The sequence below is a fragment of the Mus caroli genome, chromosome 7 (genome assembly GCF_900094665.2).
Source record: "Mus caroli chromosome 7, CAROLI_EIJ_v1.1, whole genome shotgun sequence".
NCBI classification, from domain to species: Eukaryota; Metazoa; Chordata; class Mammalia; order Rodentia; family Muridae; genus Mus; species Mus caroli.
The window spans coordinates 107,972,635-107,988,387 of record NC_034576.1 but is presented as its reverse complement, the minus strand read 5'-3'; the positions used below and the strand labels follow the sequence as shown (position 1 = coordinate 107,988,387).

The window sequence follows — 15,753 nt, the reverse complement described above, 5'->3', positions numbered from 1 at the left end:
TTCAGCTTCCTGCCCAGTGCTGTCCTGTGTGGCCTTTGCAGCTCAGCATGGCTAGGACAGTAGTGGCACTAAATATCCTGGTGTTGCTGGGCCTGTGCTGGTCCCTGGCTGTTGCCAACCCTCTTCCTACGTGAGTAGGGCTGGAATTAGGGATAGAGGATTGTGGTCTGGGTTTGTGGGTGATGGGGCCAGTTTCTAGGTAACAAACTAAGGAAGAGAAGTAGAACCCACTGGACCCAGATTTTTATCTGTATTTTCTCTAGTGCCCATGGGAGAGTTGCCGAAGTTGAAAATGGGACCAAGCCAGATTCAGATGTACCCGGTAAGACCCTAACTCCCTGAGTTTTTTCTGTCTTCTATGTCTCTGCATTTTAACATCTCACTGATATTTTTCTAACCCAGAGCACTGCTCGGATACCTGGAGCTTTGATGCTGCAACCATGGATCACAATGGGACCATGCTGTTCTTTAAAGGTAGAGGGAGGGTAGCTGTGCGTGTTGGTAAATGCTAACAACAAGGTAGAGAGTAGTAATGCAAGACCAATGCAGGCTACATACATGACTCTGTCTAGAAAGCAAGCAAACAAAAGAGGCTAGGGTTGGATTAGTTGAGCCTCTAAGCACAATCCCTCCAGAGGGCTCTTCACCTGTAGGAGGGCTCAGGGATTTTATGAGGGTCTCAGTAACAGCTTCTTTGAAACTGTCTAAATTTGTCAAGGGTTTGTTCTGGACCACTCAGAATGTATTGGTTTTTCAGGGGAGTTTGTGTGGAGGGGTCACTCAGGGACCCGGGAGTTAATCTCAGCAAGGTGGAAGAATCCCATCACCTCAGTGGACGCTGCATTCCGTGGTCCTGACAGTGTCTTCCTGATCAAGGTACTGCTGGGTCAAGAGAAGAGCTGGGCTGGAAAGGGCTGGAGTGAAGTCTCTCTCTCGAGTGTCCTTGGCACAGAGCCTGACATGGTCCATTTTCTGATGCCACAACAGAATATCTGATACAAATAATTTCAATGAGTAGGATTTTACTTGGCTCATGGTTCTGGAATTTGGGGAACCCACGGGCAGAGTGCTGGTATCTGGCAAGAGAATTCATGCTGTGTAATGGCCTATAGAAAGATGGTACCAAGGTAAGGGAAAGAAAGCATGAGAGAGCAAAAAGGATCCAAACCTGCTTTTATAGTGACCCATTCTTATGATAGCTAACCTACTCCCATTATCATATTGACCTACTAATGATAAGCCATTTGTGAGGCAGGACTCTGATGAACTAACAAGGTCTTATTAGGCTCTGCTTCCCAGCACTGTTTGTTGCATGGGAACAAACTTTTCCACATATAACCTTGAAGGACACATTCAAACTATGATCGAATCCTTGATGATAGGTGTAAAGTTTTCTCCCCTGTACCTTACTCTCCTGAAAAAGCAGTCTTCCCACCCACTCCGTGTGTGTGTGTGTGTGTGTGTGTGTGTGTGTGTGTGTGTGTGAGAGAGAGAGAGAGAGAGAGAGAGAGAGAGAGAGAGAGATGGGGGAGGTAGAGGAGAGGAGAGGAGAGGAGAGGAGAGGAGAGGAGGAGGAGGAGGAGAGAGAGAGAGAGAGAAAGAGAGAGAGAATGAATGAATGAATGAATGAATGAATATGAATGTGCATCTGTTGGCAGGAAAAAACCAATATCCAGTAGCTGTTTTTCATTCCTAATCCAGTTCTAGCTAGTTTTACTATTCCTAACTATTGCAACTTCTTTCCTTGGCTTCTGTGATCCTGTATTTAGTCTTGTTTATATGTGGGGCAAGTTGTTCCCAATACAATGGCACCTGACCAAGGGGACAAGCAACTCTTTTGTTCATGAAGACCCAGGCCCTGGCTCAAACTGCTCATAGGAAGAGAAAACTTCCAACTTGCCAGAGGGTGTGTCTGGTTGGGATGTCCCTACCTAACAGCTTCATTTCCTCTCCTGCCTCTTTCCATGCCCTCTTCTTAACGAGTATATTTGTTAGGGTCACTATTGCTGTGATGATACACCATGATCAAAAGCAACTTGGGGAAGACAGGGTTTATTTGGCTTACACTTTCATGTAACTTCATCATCAAAGGAAGTGAGTACAGGAACTCAAACAGGACAGGAACCTGGAGGCAGGAGCTGATGCAGAGCCATGGAAGGATGCTGCTTATTGGCTTGTTCCCCATGGCTTGCTCAGACTGTTTTCTTACAGAACCTAGGAATACTAGCCTAGGGATAGCACCACTCACAATGGGCTGTGCCCTCAACCATCAATTAAGAAACTGTCTTACAGGTGTGCTTACTGCCAGAATTTATGGAGGCATTTTCTCAGTTGAGGTTCCCTCCTTTGCTATGATTCTAGCTTGTGTGAGGCTGACAAGGTTGGCTAGCACAACCAGTCTCAAAATGTCTGTTGCTTGGGGAACCACTCAGAGACTTTTTATGTACCCTCCCTGGGTGATTTCAGCCACTGACATGGCTTTGAGGGCTCTGTGCTCTAGATACCACTGAGCTTTGGAAATCACTTTTCACTTTTTTGTTGAAAATCTGAGCTCTTCCCCAGATACCTCAAATGCAGCATCCTCCTAAATGAATTTAGCATCGTTCTTACAAAGCGACCTTTCCTCTGTGTTTCCTGATTCAGTAGAGGTACCATCGTGTACTTGGGTACCATGTTCCAGATGTACATGGGCCTGAGGGAGCTATCCTTGCTGTTTTCCTCCATGTTCACTGTGTACCAGTCGCATAAGTTTATCCAACATCATCTGAATACTTTATACATGTTACGGTCCTCTGTGCTGCTGTCCTTCGGAAAATTCTCACTCATTTTCAATTCTTTGGTCATATACTTTCTCTCCACTCTGAAACTTTCTGGGGCTTTTCCAGACATAATTAGACATTCCCCCCATATTTTCAATGAGCTTTTGATATTCTTTTTCATCTTAGTGGCTGAACGGCTGGGGATGTAGTTAGTTGTTTTCAAGGGATCTTGTCATTCCTGGATGCTCAACGCCTCTTGTAGTGCTGAGCCTGTACTAGTCATTCAGCACGTGTTTCTTGAAAGAATCCATAAATAAATGGGCAAATGAAAATATGAATGGGCAAGTGATTAGAGTATAACTATGTGTGGATGTGCTTGCCAAAACTAAGAAAGCTGTAATTAAGTGTGCCACGGGCATGTCTGGTTATACATAGCCAGGTGTATGTGCATTCTTAGTAAGGTGGCTTGGTTTGCTGAGAGTATGTATTGTACAAGGGGCAACATGCTGTACTCCGCCTGCAGACTGAAAATGCGTGATGCTGTAAGGAAATACTGTCTAAGCACAATAGAGCAACAGTGCATGTGCATGCACTGCATCTGGAGATGAACGGTTCCCAAGACAGTGTTTTTTTGTTTTTTTGTTTTTTTGGCTGCAGGAAGACAAAGTCTGGGTGTACCCTCCTGAAAAGAAGGAAAACGGGTATCCAAAGTTGTTCCAAGAAGAGTTTCCTGGAATCCCATACCCACCAGACGCAGCTGTGGAATGCCACCGTGGAGAGTGCCAGAGTGAAGGCGTCCTCTTCTTCCAAGGTGTGTCCACACAGGAAACCAAGCACACAGATGGAGTCATGGTGCTCATGGTGATGGCCGAAGAGCCACTGTTGGCTTTATAGGAAAAGAAGATGGGACCATCAGTTACAGAATAGAGGTCAAATGGACTAAGGAGTAGAAGTCATCTTAATGAAGGGACCCGGCTCTCATTCTCCTTTATTCCTCATGCCCTGGGACAGACTTGTGTTCCTTGCTTGGCCTTATGATCTCACCAAGACCAAATCTCTATTGACCTTCCCACACCCCTGACATTGGCTCCAGAAACTCCACACTATTCCCTGCTTACCAAATTTGTCTTTGGCTTCCTTTCTTGTCTACCGTATAATGCCCACCTCAGATTTTAGTTCGTTTCCTCTTTCTCTGACTTTCCCCAACTCTTCGTATCACTGGATTGGTCATGTGCTCCATGTAGCTATCCGCTGTACCAACCTATTCCTGGGCCCCAGTGCAAGCCCAAGGTGTGCATAACCCAGCTTCAACGAAGGATTTTTGATTTCTTGGCCATAGGTAACCGCAAGTGGTTCTGGGACTTTGCCACAAGAACCCAAAAGGAACGTTCCTGGCCAGCTGTTGGGAATTGCACATCGGCCTTGAGGTGGCTTGAACGCTACTACTGCTTCCAGGGTAACAAGTTCCTGCGATTCAACCCTGTCACAGGAGAGGTGCCTCCCAGATACCCTCTGGATGCCCGTGACTACTTTGTATCCTGCCCTGGCAGAGGTAAGAAATCCCCAGCCCCTGGGATCTACTGGAATTTATCTGTGCTGTCTGAGCTTGCTGGTCTCATATGTTCATCTCCCACCTTAACTCTGTGCTCCAGCATCTGAGGTGTGACTCTTCCCATTACCCTCAAACAGGAGAAGCCCACATTCATTTTCAGACCCTACTCTGACCCCAGCTCCCCCCTCCACCCAGTGTGTGTGTGTGTGTGTGTGTGTGTGTGTGTGTGTGTGTTCATGTCCCCATGACCTGTTTCTCTTCCAGGCCATGGTAGACCCAGAAATGGAACTACTCATGGAAATAGCACCCATCCTATGCATTCACGTTGTAGCCCAGATCCTGGCCTGACTGCACTGCTGTCTGACCATCGCGGTGCCACCTATGCCTTCACTGGTGAGAGGCTGACCTCAGATCCCCATGTCTACCCCCCCCCCCGTCTCTTTTACTTATGTCTGTCCTTTCAGACATAGCCTCTCCATTTTCATCACCACATCCTATCGTTTGCCCCTTTATACCTCTCCTCCACATACCATCCCTCATCTCTTCAGGTTCATAGTCCAACCTTATCTCTCATCATCCAGGCCTTCCTTCCATGTCTTCTACCTGTCTGCTTCTCAGTGTCATCTACGCCCCTGTCTGTGTATTCTGTGGGACCTCTCTATCCATAGTAATTTCGAATGTTTCTCCTGCTCTGCTGAGTCCTCTGACTGTCACTTGCTCTCTGGAGCTCTGTGTGTCCATGCCTGCTTGCATCCCTTGCTGTTGCACATCTCACTGAGACTCCTGGTTCTTGCTTGCTTCTGGATCTCCCTGTGACTCTGTGCCTCCTTGTGTCATTTGCTAGTACACATGCCTTTTTTGAGTACATTGGATTCCATTAATTTATTTCAGGAACCCCATTTTTCCAAGATACTTAGTTCTTAAATCCAGGTCTCTGGGCTCGGTGTCACTTGGGGATGAGATGTCCTCAATGCTAAAAAACAGAAAGGAAACATTGAGTATTCTAGACCCTTACGATGTCGCTTCAAAGAGAGTCCAAGGAAGAGACCCAACCTTGACCTTTGTAATCGGTTGGTAAAAGCCATCTCCTGATATCTGGAGACATATAACTTCTCAGGCTGGAGGTGACCACACTCTCTACACTGAGGACATCCCCAAAATGGGGAGGGGACAATCACATTCACCCTGAGATATATGCAACAAAAGTGATCTAAATGGCAAGGGCACAGAAAAATAGAAATACCTTTTTAGTTCCTAATGACTAAGCAAATATGATCTGTTGTGATTAACAAGTGCTAGTGAAAAGTATGCAACTACATGGAATGTAGCTCAGCATGAATGCACACCTTAATGAAAACATACAGCTGCAATAAAACATACATGCTGTGACAATGCAGATCTGAGCTGATTATATGTCATAATTAAAACATGTAAGAGTCAGAGATTATGAGTCTATAGTAAGTGTGTAGGATCACTGGGGAGAACCACAGACAAAGTAAGTGTGTGTGTGTGTGTGTGTGTGTGTGTGTGAGAGAGAGAGAGAGAGAGAGAGAGCAGAGACCAATTGGAACATGCTAGGTTTGGGGTACCAAATAGGACCTAGTGAATGCGTCAGAAAGACAATTGAATTTGAGCCTAAAGTTCAAAGGAGAAGTCAGTCTGAGACAAAGAGTTCACAGGTGTCCTCAGCATATTTGTGAGAAAGAACACCAAGGGAGTTAAGGGCATTTAGAGAGGACAAAATAGGGACTCTGAGCCTTTAGATATAAGACCAAAGAAGATGGTCACAAAGATATCTACTGCATTGGATGAGTCTAGGATCATATAAGCCAAGATTTTTTTTTTTTTAAGTTTAATGTAGACGGAATAGTTAGGGTTGTCGCTCAGCCGGTAGAGATTGCTTACCATGCACAAAGATCTGGACTAGATCCCTAGCACCATATAAATTGGCCATGGCAGGTGAAGGCACAAGGATCATGACGTTTCCTGAAGGCCACCCACGGCTCTATAGCATACAAGAGACCTGAGACCCTGTCTTAAAGGGAAAATGAGTGATGGCCAATCGAATGCTACTGAGAGCCTGGAGGTAGAAACTAATCATTAGATTTGGAGGATAGTGCTCACCTTGATAGGAACAATTTCAGTGGAGGATAGAAACACAAGTATAACTACAGAGCAATGAAGGAAAGGGGGGGAAATGGGAGTCTTAATTTTTTTTAAGATTTATTTATTTATTTTAGGTATATGAGTACACTGTAACTGTCTTCAGACACACCAGAAGAGGGCATCAGATCCCATTACCGATGGTTGTGATCCACCATGTGGTTGCTGGGACTTGAACTCAGGATCTCTGGGAGAGCAGTCAGTGCTCTTAACCACTGAGCCATCTCTTCAGCTCAGTCTTAATTCTTTTTGTAAGTTATTATCATAATAAAAGAAATTGGAGAGATGGTTCAGTGAGTTAGCATGCTAGCTGCTCAAGTGTGAGGGACTGAGTTGGGATTCTCCAGGATCCGTGTAAAAAGCCAGGTAAACCAGGATGTACACCTGCAACCACATCACTGTTGGGGAACAGAGATGGGAAGATCGTTGGGGCTTGCTGGCTGCCAGCCTAGCTTTAGAGTCAGGGAGCAAATGAGGCAGAGGATGATAGAACAGGACAGCTGACATCCTCCTGTGTCCTCTGCACACATACATGACTGTATGAGTCCTCCTCCATACACATATGCATATGCCTTACACACAGAACCACAGTTGCAGGAGCCTGGCCTGTTCTTTTGCATGATCCCTTCTCTATCAGGCCACTGCTGGCCCCAACACCAATGGCTTTCCACTCATTCTACCTCTTCCTTCTTGGCCTCTGGATGCATTCCATCCCTCTCATGTCTCAAACCTGCATCCATTGTCCATCCCTTTACTACGAAAGCCTTTACCACCAGCACTGACACAACCTCTAATATCCCACAGGCTCCCACTACTGGCGTCTGGACTCCAGCCGTGATGGATGGCATAGCTGGCCCATTGCTCATCACTGGCCTCAGGGTCCTTCAACAGTAGATGCTGCCTTTTCTTGGGATGACAAAGTCTATCTGATCCAGGTGTGTATTGGGAGAAAGGCTTGAGATGGAAATAGGGACAAGGCTATACCGGTCTATGTTGATTACTCTCCTTTGTTCCCCAGGGCACTCAAGTGTATGTCTTCCTGACGAAGGGAGGCAATAACCTAGTAAGTGGTTATCCAAAGCGACTGGAGAAGGAACTTGGGAGCCCTCCCGGGATCAGCCTTGAGACCATAGATGCAGCCTTTTCCTGCCCTGGTTCTTCCAGGCTCTATGTCTCATCAGGTGAGGTGCTTTTGGGTACTAAGGGGTGTCTTGTTCTTTTAACTTTTCACAGCATAGATGACTAGGAGGGCATAAGAAGAGCTAATTCAAGGTCTGCATGATATGGAAACTATGTTAAGTTTGTTGTCTTTTTCCCAGGACGGCGACTTTGGTGGCTGGACCTGAAGTCAGGAGCCCAGGCAACATGGACAGAGGTTTCCTGGCCCCATGAGAAAGTTGATGGGGCCCTGTGTTTGGACAAGTCTCTTGGCCCCAACACATGTTCTTCCAATGGTCCCAGCTTGTACTTTATCCATGGGCCCAATTTGTATTGCTATAGCAGTATAGACAAACTGAATGCAGCCAAGAGTGTGTCTCAGCCCCAGAAGGTGAACAGCATCCTTGGCTGCAGTCAGTAAAGAGCCCTGATGTGACCCAGCCCACCTCTCCATTTTCATCCTAATAAAGCCAGATGGTTTCTTCACATGAATCATGGGGTGTTGATTATGAAGCAAACTTCTTTATTTGGATTGAAAAGTTATCAACTCTTTTAAAAATATTTATTATTTCATAATTTTTTAAAGACTATGAACATGTATGAGTATGTGCATGTGAGTGCAGGAGCCTGCAGAGGTGGAAGGAGTTGGATCCCCTGGAGCTGGAGTTACAGGCAGTTATGAGCAGCCCAATGTGGATGTTAGGGATCAAATGTGAATCCTAGTCAAGATCAGTGCAAGCTCTTAAAAGCTGTGCCATCTCTCCCAATGAAGCAGCTACTCTTTTGAGACTCCCAAGCTCAAAAGAGCTTGTGTGAGACAGCGAAGCCTGCACAGATAACTGTTGAATCCAAACCATAGGCCTTTTACTGCTTGCTTTTCCTTTTATTTCTTCTGAACCTACTGATCCTCTTCTTCCTCCTCCTCCTCCTTCTCTGTTCTTTTTCTGGAAGGGTCTCTTGTAACCTATGCTGACTTCATGTTCAAACTTGCCATGTAGCGAAGGATGTCTTTGAACTCTCTAATCCTACTGTCTTTACTTTTCCAATGCTAGGGTTACAGCATGTGCAACTGTCTTAGGGTTTTACTGCTGTGAATAGACACCATGACCAAGGCAAGTCTTATAAAGCACAACATATATTTGGGGCTGGTTTACAGGTTCAAAGGTTCAGTCCAGTATCATCAAGGTGAGAACATGGCAGATTCCAGGTAGGCATGGTGCAGGAGGAGCTGAGAGTTGTACATCTTCATCTGAAGGCTGATATCAGAACACTGGCTTCCAGGCCAGTCTTAAAGCTCACACCCACAGTGACACACCTACTCCAATAAGACCACACCTACTCCAACCTTCTAATAGTGCCATACCCTGGGCTGAGCATATACAAACTGTAACAGCAACCCTGACCAGGTTTTGCCACATTGGAGATTAAATCCAGTACTTGTGAATGCTAGACAAGCACTCTACCAACTACTGATCATGTTCCCAGCCCAGAACATGATTTATCCCAGTCTATCAGGAGTATCAGGAGCCATAGGGCTTAGGGAACTCTTAGAAATTGGCTTGGAGTTGTTATGGAATGTCTTCTATGGGTGGGTGGGTGGGTGGCAGAAGTCAGCAGCCAAGATTTTATTGCAAGCACAAGTGGAATGAAGACAAAGCTGCAGATAAGCACTCCCGAATGCAACAGTGACAGGCTGGAGACAGAGGCGTGGCTGAAAGCTGCACAGTGGGATGCACAGACAGAGTCAGCCTAGGGGGAGGGGGGCCTGATGGAGCCACAAGCCGGCTGCCGGCAGGGGTGCACTCACTCCCCTTTACTCTCCATGGTGTTTGCACCCTAGAGGCCAGCAGATACCTACCTCCTGCACAGAAGGCACAATGCTTGGTTCTTTCCTGCTGGGAAACCAAGGGAAAGGGTTAGGATTCAGACTTACACCCACCCTGTTAGAGAGTTCTAATCCAGCTGAGATTCCCTTTCCCTTCCAAAATCAGCTGAGATTGGGGGTTGGTTTGTTTCAGGGCCTAAAATTAAATTAAAAAAAAAAAATCCTGAAACTATCTGGAGGGGTGGGTGTGTTTGTTTTCTGTCTGTTTGTATTGGCATTTAATTTTATTATATGAGTTTGGGCGTTTGGCCTGTGTGTGGATGTTGGTATACCATGTGCATGCCTGGTGCTGGTGGAGGTCAGAAGAGGGCATCTGATTCCCTGGAACTGGAATTACTAGATAGTTGTGGGCTGCAACTTGAGTACTGAGAATTGATCCTGCATCCACTGGAAGAGAAGCTAGTAATTTTAATTGCTGAGCCATCTCTCTAGCCCCCAAGTGGAGGTTTTATTCTGAATATCTATGTCCTACTCTCTGTGACGTCTTCAAAATGTCTAAAGTGTTGCGTCTGGCACAGGCCTGTGCTGTGATCCCACTCCCTGGAAAGATTGGGTGGCAGGAGGGTCACCAAGCCAACGATTGCCACCTGGGCTACAGAATGAGTTTGAGGACAGTCTGGGCAACATAGCAAGACCTATTTTTCAGAATGAAAAATAAAAGGAGGTTTGGGGATACAACTCAGTGGTAGAGTGCATGGCATATACATAGTTTTGAATGTATGGACATGTATGTCCGTGCATGTGCATGTTGTGTGGGTGTGCATGTGGAGGCCCAAAGTCAATGTCAGGATTCATCCTGGATCACTCTTCCTGTTTACAAGTGAGGCTGGCTCTCTCAGTCAAACCCAGCACTCAGTGCTACCAATAGTTTTGGATTCTCGCCAGGTCTCTGGGGGCCAGAATCACGGGAGGCTGCTCAGTCCACCTGACCTCTATCCACCAATTTACACAGGTTTCTGGTGATGTCAAGTTAGGTTCTCAGATTTGTGGAGCGAGCACTTTAACCCCTGAGCCATGTCACCAGCCCATCTTTCTGCCATTCTTATGGCCACCAACTGCCACCCTCGTGACTGTGTCCTCTCGGTGGCTAAAAGTTTTGTACACAGATGTTTTCCCCACTTTGGCTGCCCTTCACCACTCACACTGTTTCGCCTGTGAAGACATCTGTCCTGCTTCCACACATACCCCATTCCCACCCTTGCTTCTCTCCTACTTCCTTACTGTCTTTTATCCCCTGGAAATCATTTTCTCCACCCGGGATTGATCATGTGAACTACTCATTTCTCTGCCTCCCTCTCATTGTTATCTAGATATAAATAGAGAAGGAAATGAAACATCCAGCTAGAGGCCAGAGAAAGGGAACGTCAGAATTGGCATGTCTGACTGCTAACCCTCTTAGCTCTCTGTTGAGAAACTTAAGTTTCTCTGAGTTGTTTTGTGTTTGTTTGGTTTTTGGAGATAGGGTCTTATATGGCCCAGGCTGACCTTAAACTCTCTTTGCAGCTGAGAATTACCTTAAACTCCCCTTTCTCCTGTTTCCACCTTTCAAGGGCTGGGATTATAGGCATGTACCACTACACTGATAATTTCTGAGCTGTGTGTGTGTGTGTGTGAGAGAGAGAGAGAGAGAGAGAGAGAGAGAGAGAGAGAGAGAGCCCTGCATGCATGTGCAAACTTGTATATGTGTTGCACCAATCATTGTATAGTGTGGCTGCAGAAACCACTCTGAACATTCCTAGTAGATGAGAATTTAGTAGTTGAGCAAAAGAAGTTGTTACAAAGTTGAGGTTTGGAGATGGCTGTGCGGGAGAACAGCATCATCCAAACACTAGGAAGCTAACTGCCAATTGTGGTTGAGAGGAGCAAAACAGAACAGAGGTACTGTTCTCCAAAGATGCAGAACCTGGGGCTGACACATCTGGACTGCCTTGCATTGCCAATGCTTCTGGATCCATCCCTACATCTGTTATGCAGGAACCACTGCTGATGTGGCCAGACACGTGGAGAGAAAAGGAGGGAGAGATTTCCTTCCCTTCACCTTCAGACTTAACTGGGAAAGGAGCCGACAAGGAAATTCGAGAGCTGTGTTTTTCAGATCTTGGGCTTAGGTGGTACAGAGGGGATTACAGAGAAATGAGGGTAGGAATGAGCACCAACAGGTGAAATCTGCCATAGTCAAGCCCATCACAGCTCTTCAGTTGTAAAAAACAAAACTTGAAGTTGTAGAAGCAGTGAGAGAATTTGTTGGTTTACAACTATGACTTCAAGCAAAGGTAAGTACAGATATTAAGCTGACATTGTCAGGCCTCTCTGTCCTGAACCCTGCTTTTCCTCCTTCTCCTCTTCCTCCTCCTCCTCCTCCTCCTCCTCCTCCTCCTCCTCCTCCTTCTCCTCCCCCTTTATTCAGGCTGGCCTCATTATCAGAAGGCATCTGCCAAGCTTACACTATGCTTGACAGTTTCAGGAAAATCACTGGACCTGATTTCCATGTTCTTTGGTCATGTGCCTATCTCTGAATTGGTCACTATGGGAGACTGGTTCTGAGTTTGGAGTCTACATGAAGTGGGTTGTGGGACTAAGACCCCATATAAATAAAGAACAGGAAGGGTGGGTCTCTAAAGCACCCCTTTCCCAGACTGAGTCTCATAACTGTGTGTAGAAGTGCTGGAAAATATGCTAGCAGTAAAACATAGTAAACAGGAGTGTGGTTTCTGGGTTTGATGCAATTTCTGTTTTTAGTTAGTTTGTTTGTTTATTTATGTGGAGTCTGGATAGATGGATCTGCAGTTAAGAGCATGTAATACTTTCACAGAGAATGCGAGTTCAGAACCCAGAACCTATGTCAGGCAGCTCACAACTACCTGCAGCTCACTCTCAAGGCATGCAAAGCTCCTTTCTGACCTTAATCCTTTCCTAGTACACAAAAATAAAAGTAAATAAATCTCTTTTTTTTTAATGTGAGCCAGATGTGGTGGTGCATATTTTTAATCCCTGTACTAGGGAGACAATGACAGCTGGATCTCTGAGTTCAAAGCTAGCTTGGTTTACAGAATGAGTTCCAAGACAGCCAGCACTAAAGAGAAAAATCCTGTCACCCCAAAACAAAAACCAAAAAAAAAAAAAAAAGCATATGTGTCTGTGTAGGTGTATCCCTCATGCACATGACTACGCATAGAGGCTAGATGAGTAGGATCCCCTGGAGCTAGGATTACAAGAGCTGTGAGCATCTCAACATGAGTTCTGGGAACCAAACCATTGTCTTTTGCAGAAGCAGCAAGCGTTCTTAACTACTAAGCCATCTCTCTAGACATTCTCTCCCTAATTTTTAGCTTTTAAATTTATAAAAAAATTTAGCAGTGTCTGGATATGTATCCCAGACTGGCTTCCAAATTGAGATCCTCTAGCCTCTGTCTCCCAAAAGCTATGTTTTTAGTTTCTTTCTTCCTTTCTTTCTTTCTTCCTTCCTTCCTTCCTTCCTTCCTTCCTTTCTTCTTTCTTTATTTGTTTTTTTGTTTGTTTGTTTGTTTTGTTTTGTTTTGTTTTGTTTTGTTTGAGACAGGGTTTCTCTGTGTAGCCCTGGCTGTCCTGGAACTCACTTTGTAGACCAGGCTAGCCTTGAACTCAGAAATCCGCCTGCCTCTGCCTCCCAAGTGCTGGGATTAAAGGCGTGCGCCACCACTGCCTGGCTGTTTTTAGTTTCTTGAGGAATTTCCATGCCACAAGGCTAGAATCTTTAAATTTTTAAAAAAGATTTATTTTTTGCACATAAGGGTGTTTTGGGTGCATGTGTCTGTGCACCAGAGACCAGAAGAGGGCATCAGATCCCCTAGAACTGGAGTTACAGATGGTTGGGAGACACTCTGGGTGCTGGGGGTTCACTAGATAAGCAGCCAGTACTCTTAATAGCTGAGCCATCTCTCCAGTCTCCCAAACCAAACTCCATTCTCCAATCGTTTTCCAGTTGCTACCTCCTGTTTCTTCCAAGCATCTCACATGGAGGGCCTTCATTTACTTACCTACCTACTTTCTGTTTGCTCAGTTCATCACTCTGGGCACCTCCGTTTTCTGCTGATGTGGATCAGACTATGGGGGTTCACGACCTTCATCATGCTGAATTCAAAGAATGCTGTTTTTGCTTTGACCTTATTGGAAATCTTTGCAGTGGTTGATGCTGTCGACCATTTAATAGTCCTTGAATTCCTTCCCTTGGATCTTATCCATGATGTTACTTTCTCTCAATTCCTCTCTTACTCTCAAGTTTCTTCTTGGCTTCCTTTCCTTTCCTTTCCTGTCCTGTTCTTTCCCTTGCTGGCTCTCTAAGCCCTGGCATTTCTCAAGTTCAGGTCTCAGGCCTTTGTTTTTTTACCTTAGTGCTGTTGTGGGTTAGGATTTCTTTTTGTTTGGTTGGTTTTGGCTTTTCGAGACAGGGTTTCTCTGCGTAGCCCTGGCTGTCCTGGAACTCACTCTGTAGACCAGGCTGGCCTCGAACTCACAGAGATCCTCCTGGCACTGCCTCCTGAATGCTGCATTAAAGGTGTGTGCCACCACCACCTGGCTGGGATAGTTCTATTGAAGTGTTTTAAGGAAGTTCTTGCCAGGTCTGGAATCTGGTTTCTGAATTCCACCTCCACAAGAATATTTTATTCTATAGATTTTCTAAATTAACGCTACCACCCAGTAGTACGAGAGTTTATTACCTCAAATTTTAAAAAAGTTTATTTTTAAAGAAAAAGTATAATATAAAATCAACATTTCACTGAGCGATGGTGATGCATGCCTTTAATCCCAGAATTTGGGAAGCAGCTGCAGGTGGATCTTTGTGAGGCTGAGGCTGGCCTAGTCTACAGAGTGAGCTCCAGGGCAGCTACACAGAGAAATCCTTTCTTGGAAAACAACAACAGAGCAAAGCAAACAAACAAAACCCCTAAAAGGATGAGAGAGAAGAGCAGAGAAAGGGAGAGTGCAGATACATACTGATTCTGTGTAGGTCAGAAGGTTTTATAAGCCTAGGAGTAGGTAAGGAATTCAGGAAGACTGTGTATAAATCTAACACACCGGAGCACTACCTGCATGAAATATGCAAGATGGCTCAGCAGGTAAAGGCTTGGTGCCAGGCCTGATGATCTGAGTTCCATCCCTGGGACCTACACAGTAGGAGAAGAAGAGAACCAACTCTTGCAATCTTCCTGAATTACACACAAGCTCATAGCATGCATGAGCTCCTACACATATGCACATAAAATAAATAAGCAAAAATGTTTCTGTAAGTAAAAAATGTAATAAAGCTTCCAATATTCATGTGTAGTAAAGCATTAAGTTATTTTTGCCCTAAAAGTGTTAATATGCATGCAAACTCTGTTCTTCTATATAGATGACTTGGGCACCAATTGCCAAGTAACACTAATTGGTTGGTCTATCACATTTAATAGTATAATTCCATTATTCATTGAGTATGGTGGCACATGCTTATAATCTCGGTTCTTGGGGGAGGGGGGGCGACCCAGCAAGCCCAGGAGGCTCAGGAGGCTAAGAACAGCTTTAGTTACACAGTGAGTTTCAGGTTGTCCTGGGCTGCAGAGAAAGTGCCTCTAAATAGATTTGCTTCTGATCAATCTTTCCTTCTACTTCCAATGTAATAACTACAGCAGATTGCTACCTGAGAGGGACTCACATTGGTCAGGAAATCACAGCATCCACAGCATTTCATAGGGCAAGGATTGATCTTAGCACAGGATGAGAGAGAAGAGCAGAGAAAGGGAGAGTGTGGGCACATACTGATTCTGTGTAGGTCAGAAGGTTTTGTAAACCTAGAAGTACGTAAGGAATTCAGGAAGACTGTGTATAAATCTAACACACCAGAACATTACCTGTATGAAGTATGCACCTTTTTCTTGTCTTATACTCTAGCTAATTACACTATGGAAGTTTAAATGAGAATGCCTCTCTGACACCCCATAAGGCTCATAAAATTGAACACTTGGTCCCCAGTTGTTGGAACTGCATGGGAAGGATAAGGAGGTGTGGCTTTATTGGAGGAAGTGAATCAGTGGGACACACTTTGAGGTCTTTTTGTTTTGGTTTGGTTTTTTGAGACAGGGTTTCTCTGCATAGCCCTGGCTGTCCTGGAACTTACTCTGTAGACCAGGTTGGCCTCGAACTCAGAAATCTGCCTGCTTCTGCCTCCCAAGTGCTGGAATTAAAGACATGTGCCACCACTGCTCAGCACACTTTGAGGT

General features: G+C 45.2%; 1 protein-coding gene across 1 annotated transcript; it reads left to right on the top strand.

Moving 5' to 3' along the window:
- Hpx (hemopexin) lies at window positions 1-8,124 on the top strand. The gene is made up of 10 exons (XM_021168118.2): window positions 1-130; window positions 264-322; window positions 403-474; window positions 758-876; window positions 3,417-3,570; window positions 4,099-4,311; window positions 4,576-4,704; window positions 7,279-7,409; window positions 7,493-7,655; window positions 7,794-8,124. The coding sequence occupies exons 1-10, from the start codon at window positions 48-50 to the stop codon at window positions 8,051-8,053; spliced, it is 1,383 nt and encodes a 460-aa protein (XP_021023777.1). The 5' UTR covers window positions 1-47; the 3' UTR covers window positions 8,054-8,124.
- Window positions 8,125-15,753: the final 7,629 nt, after the last annotated feature.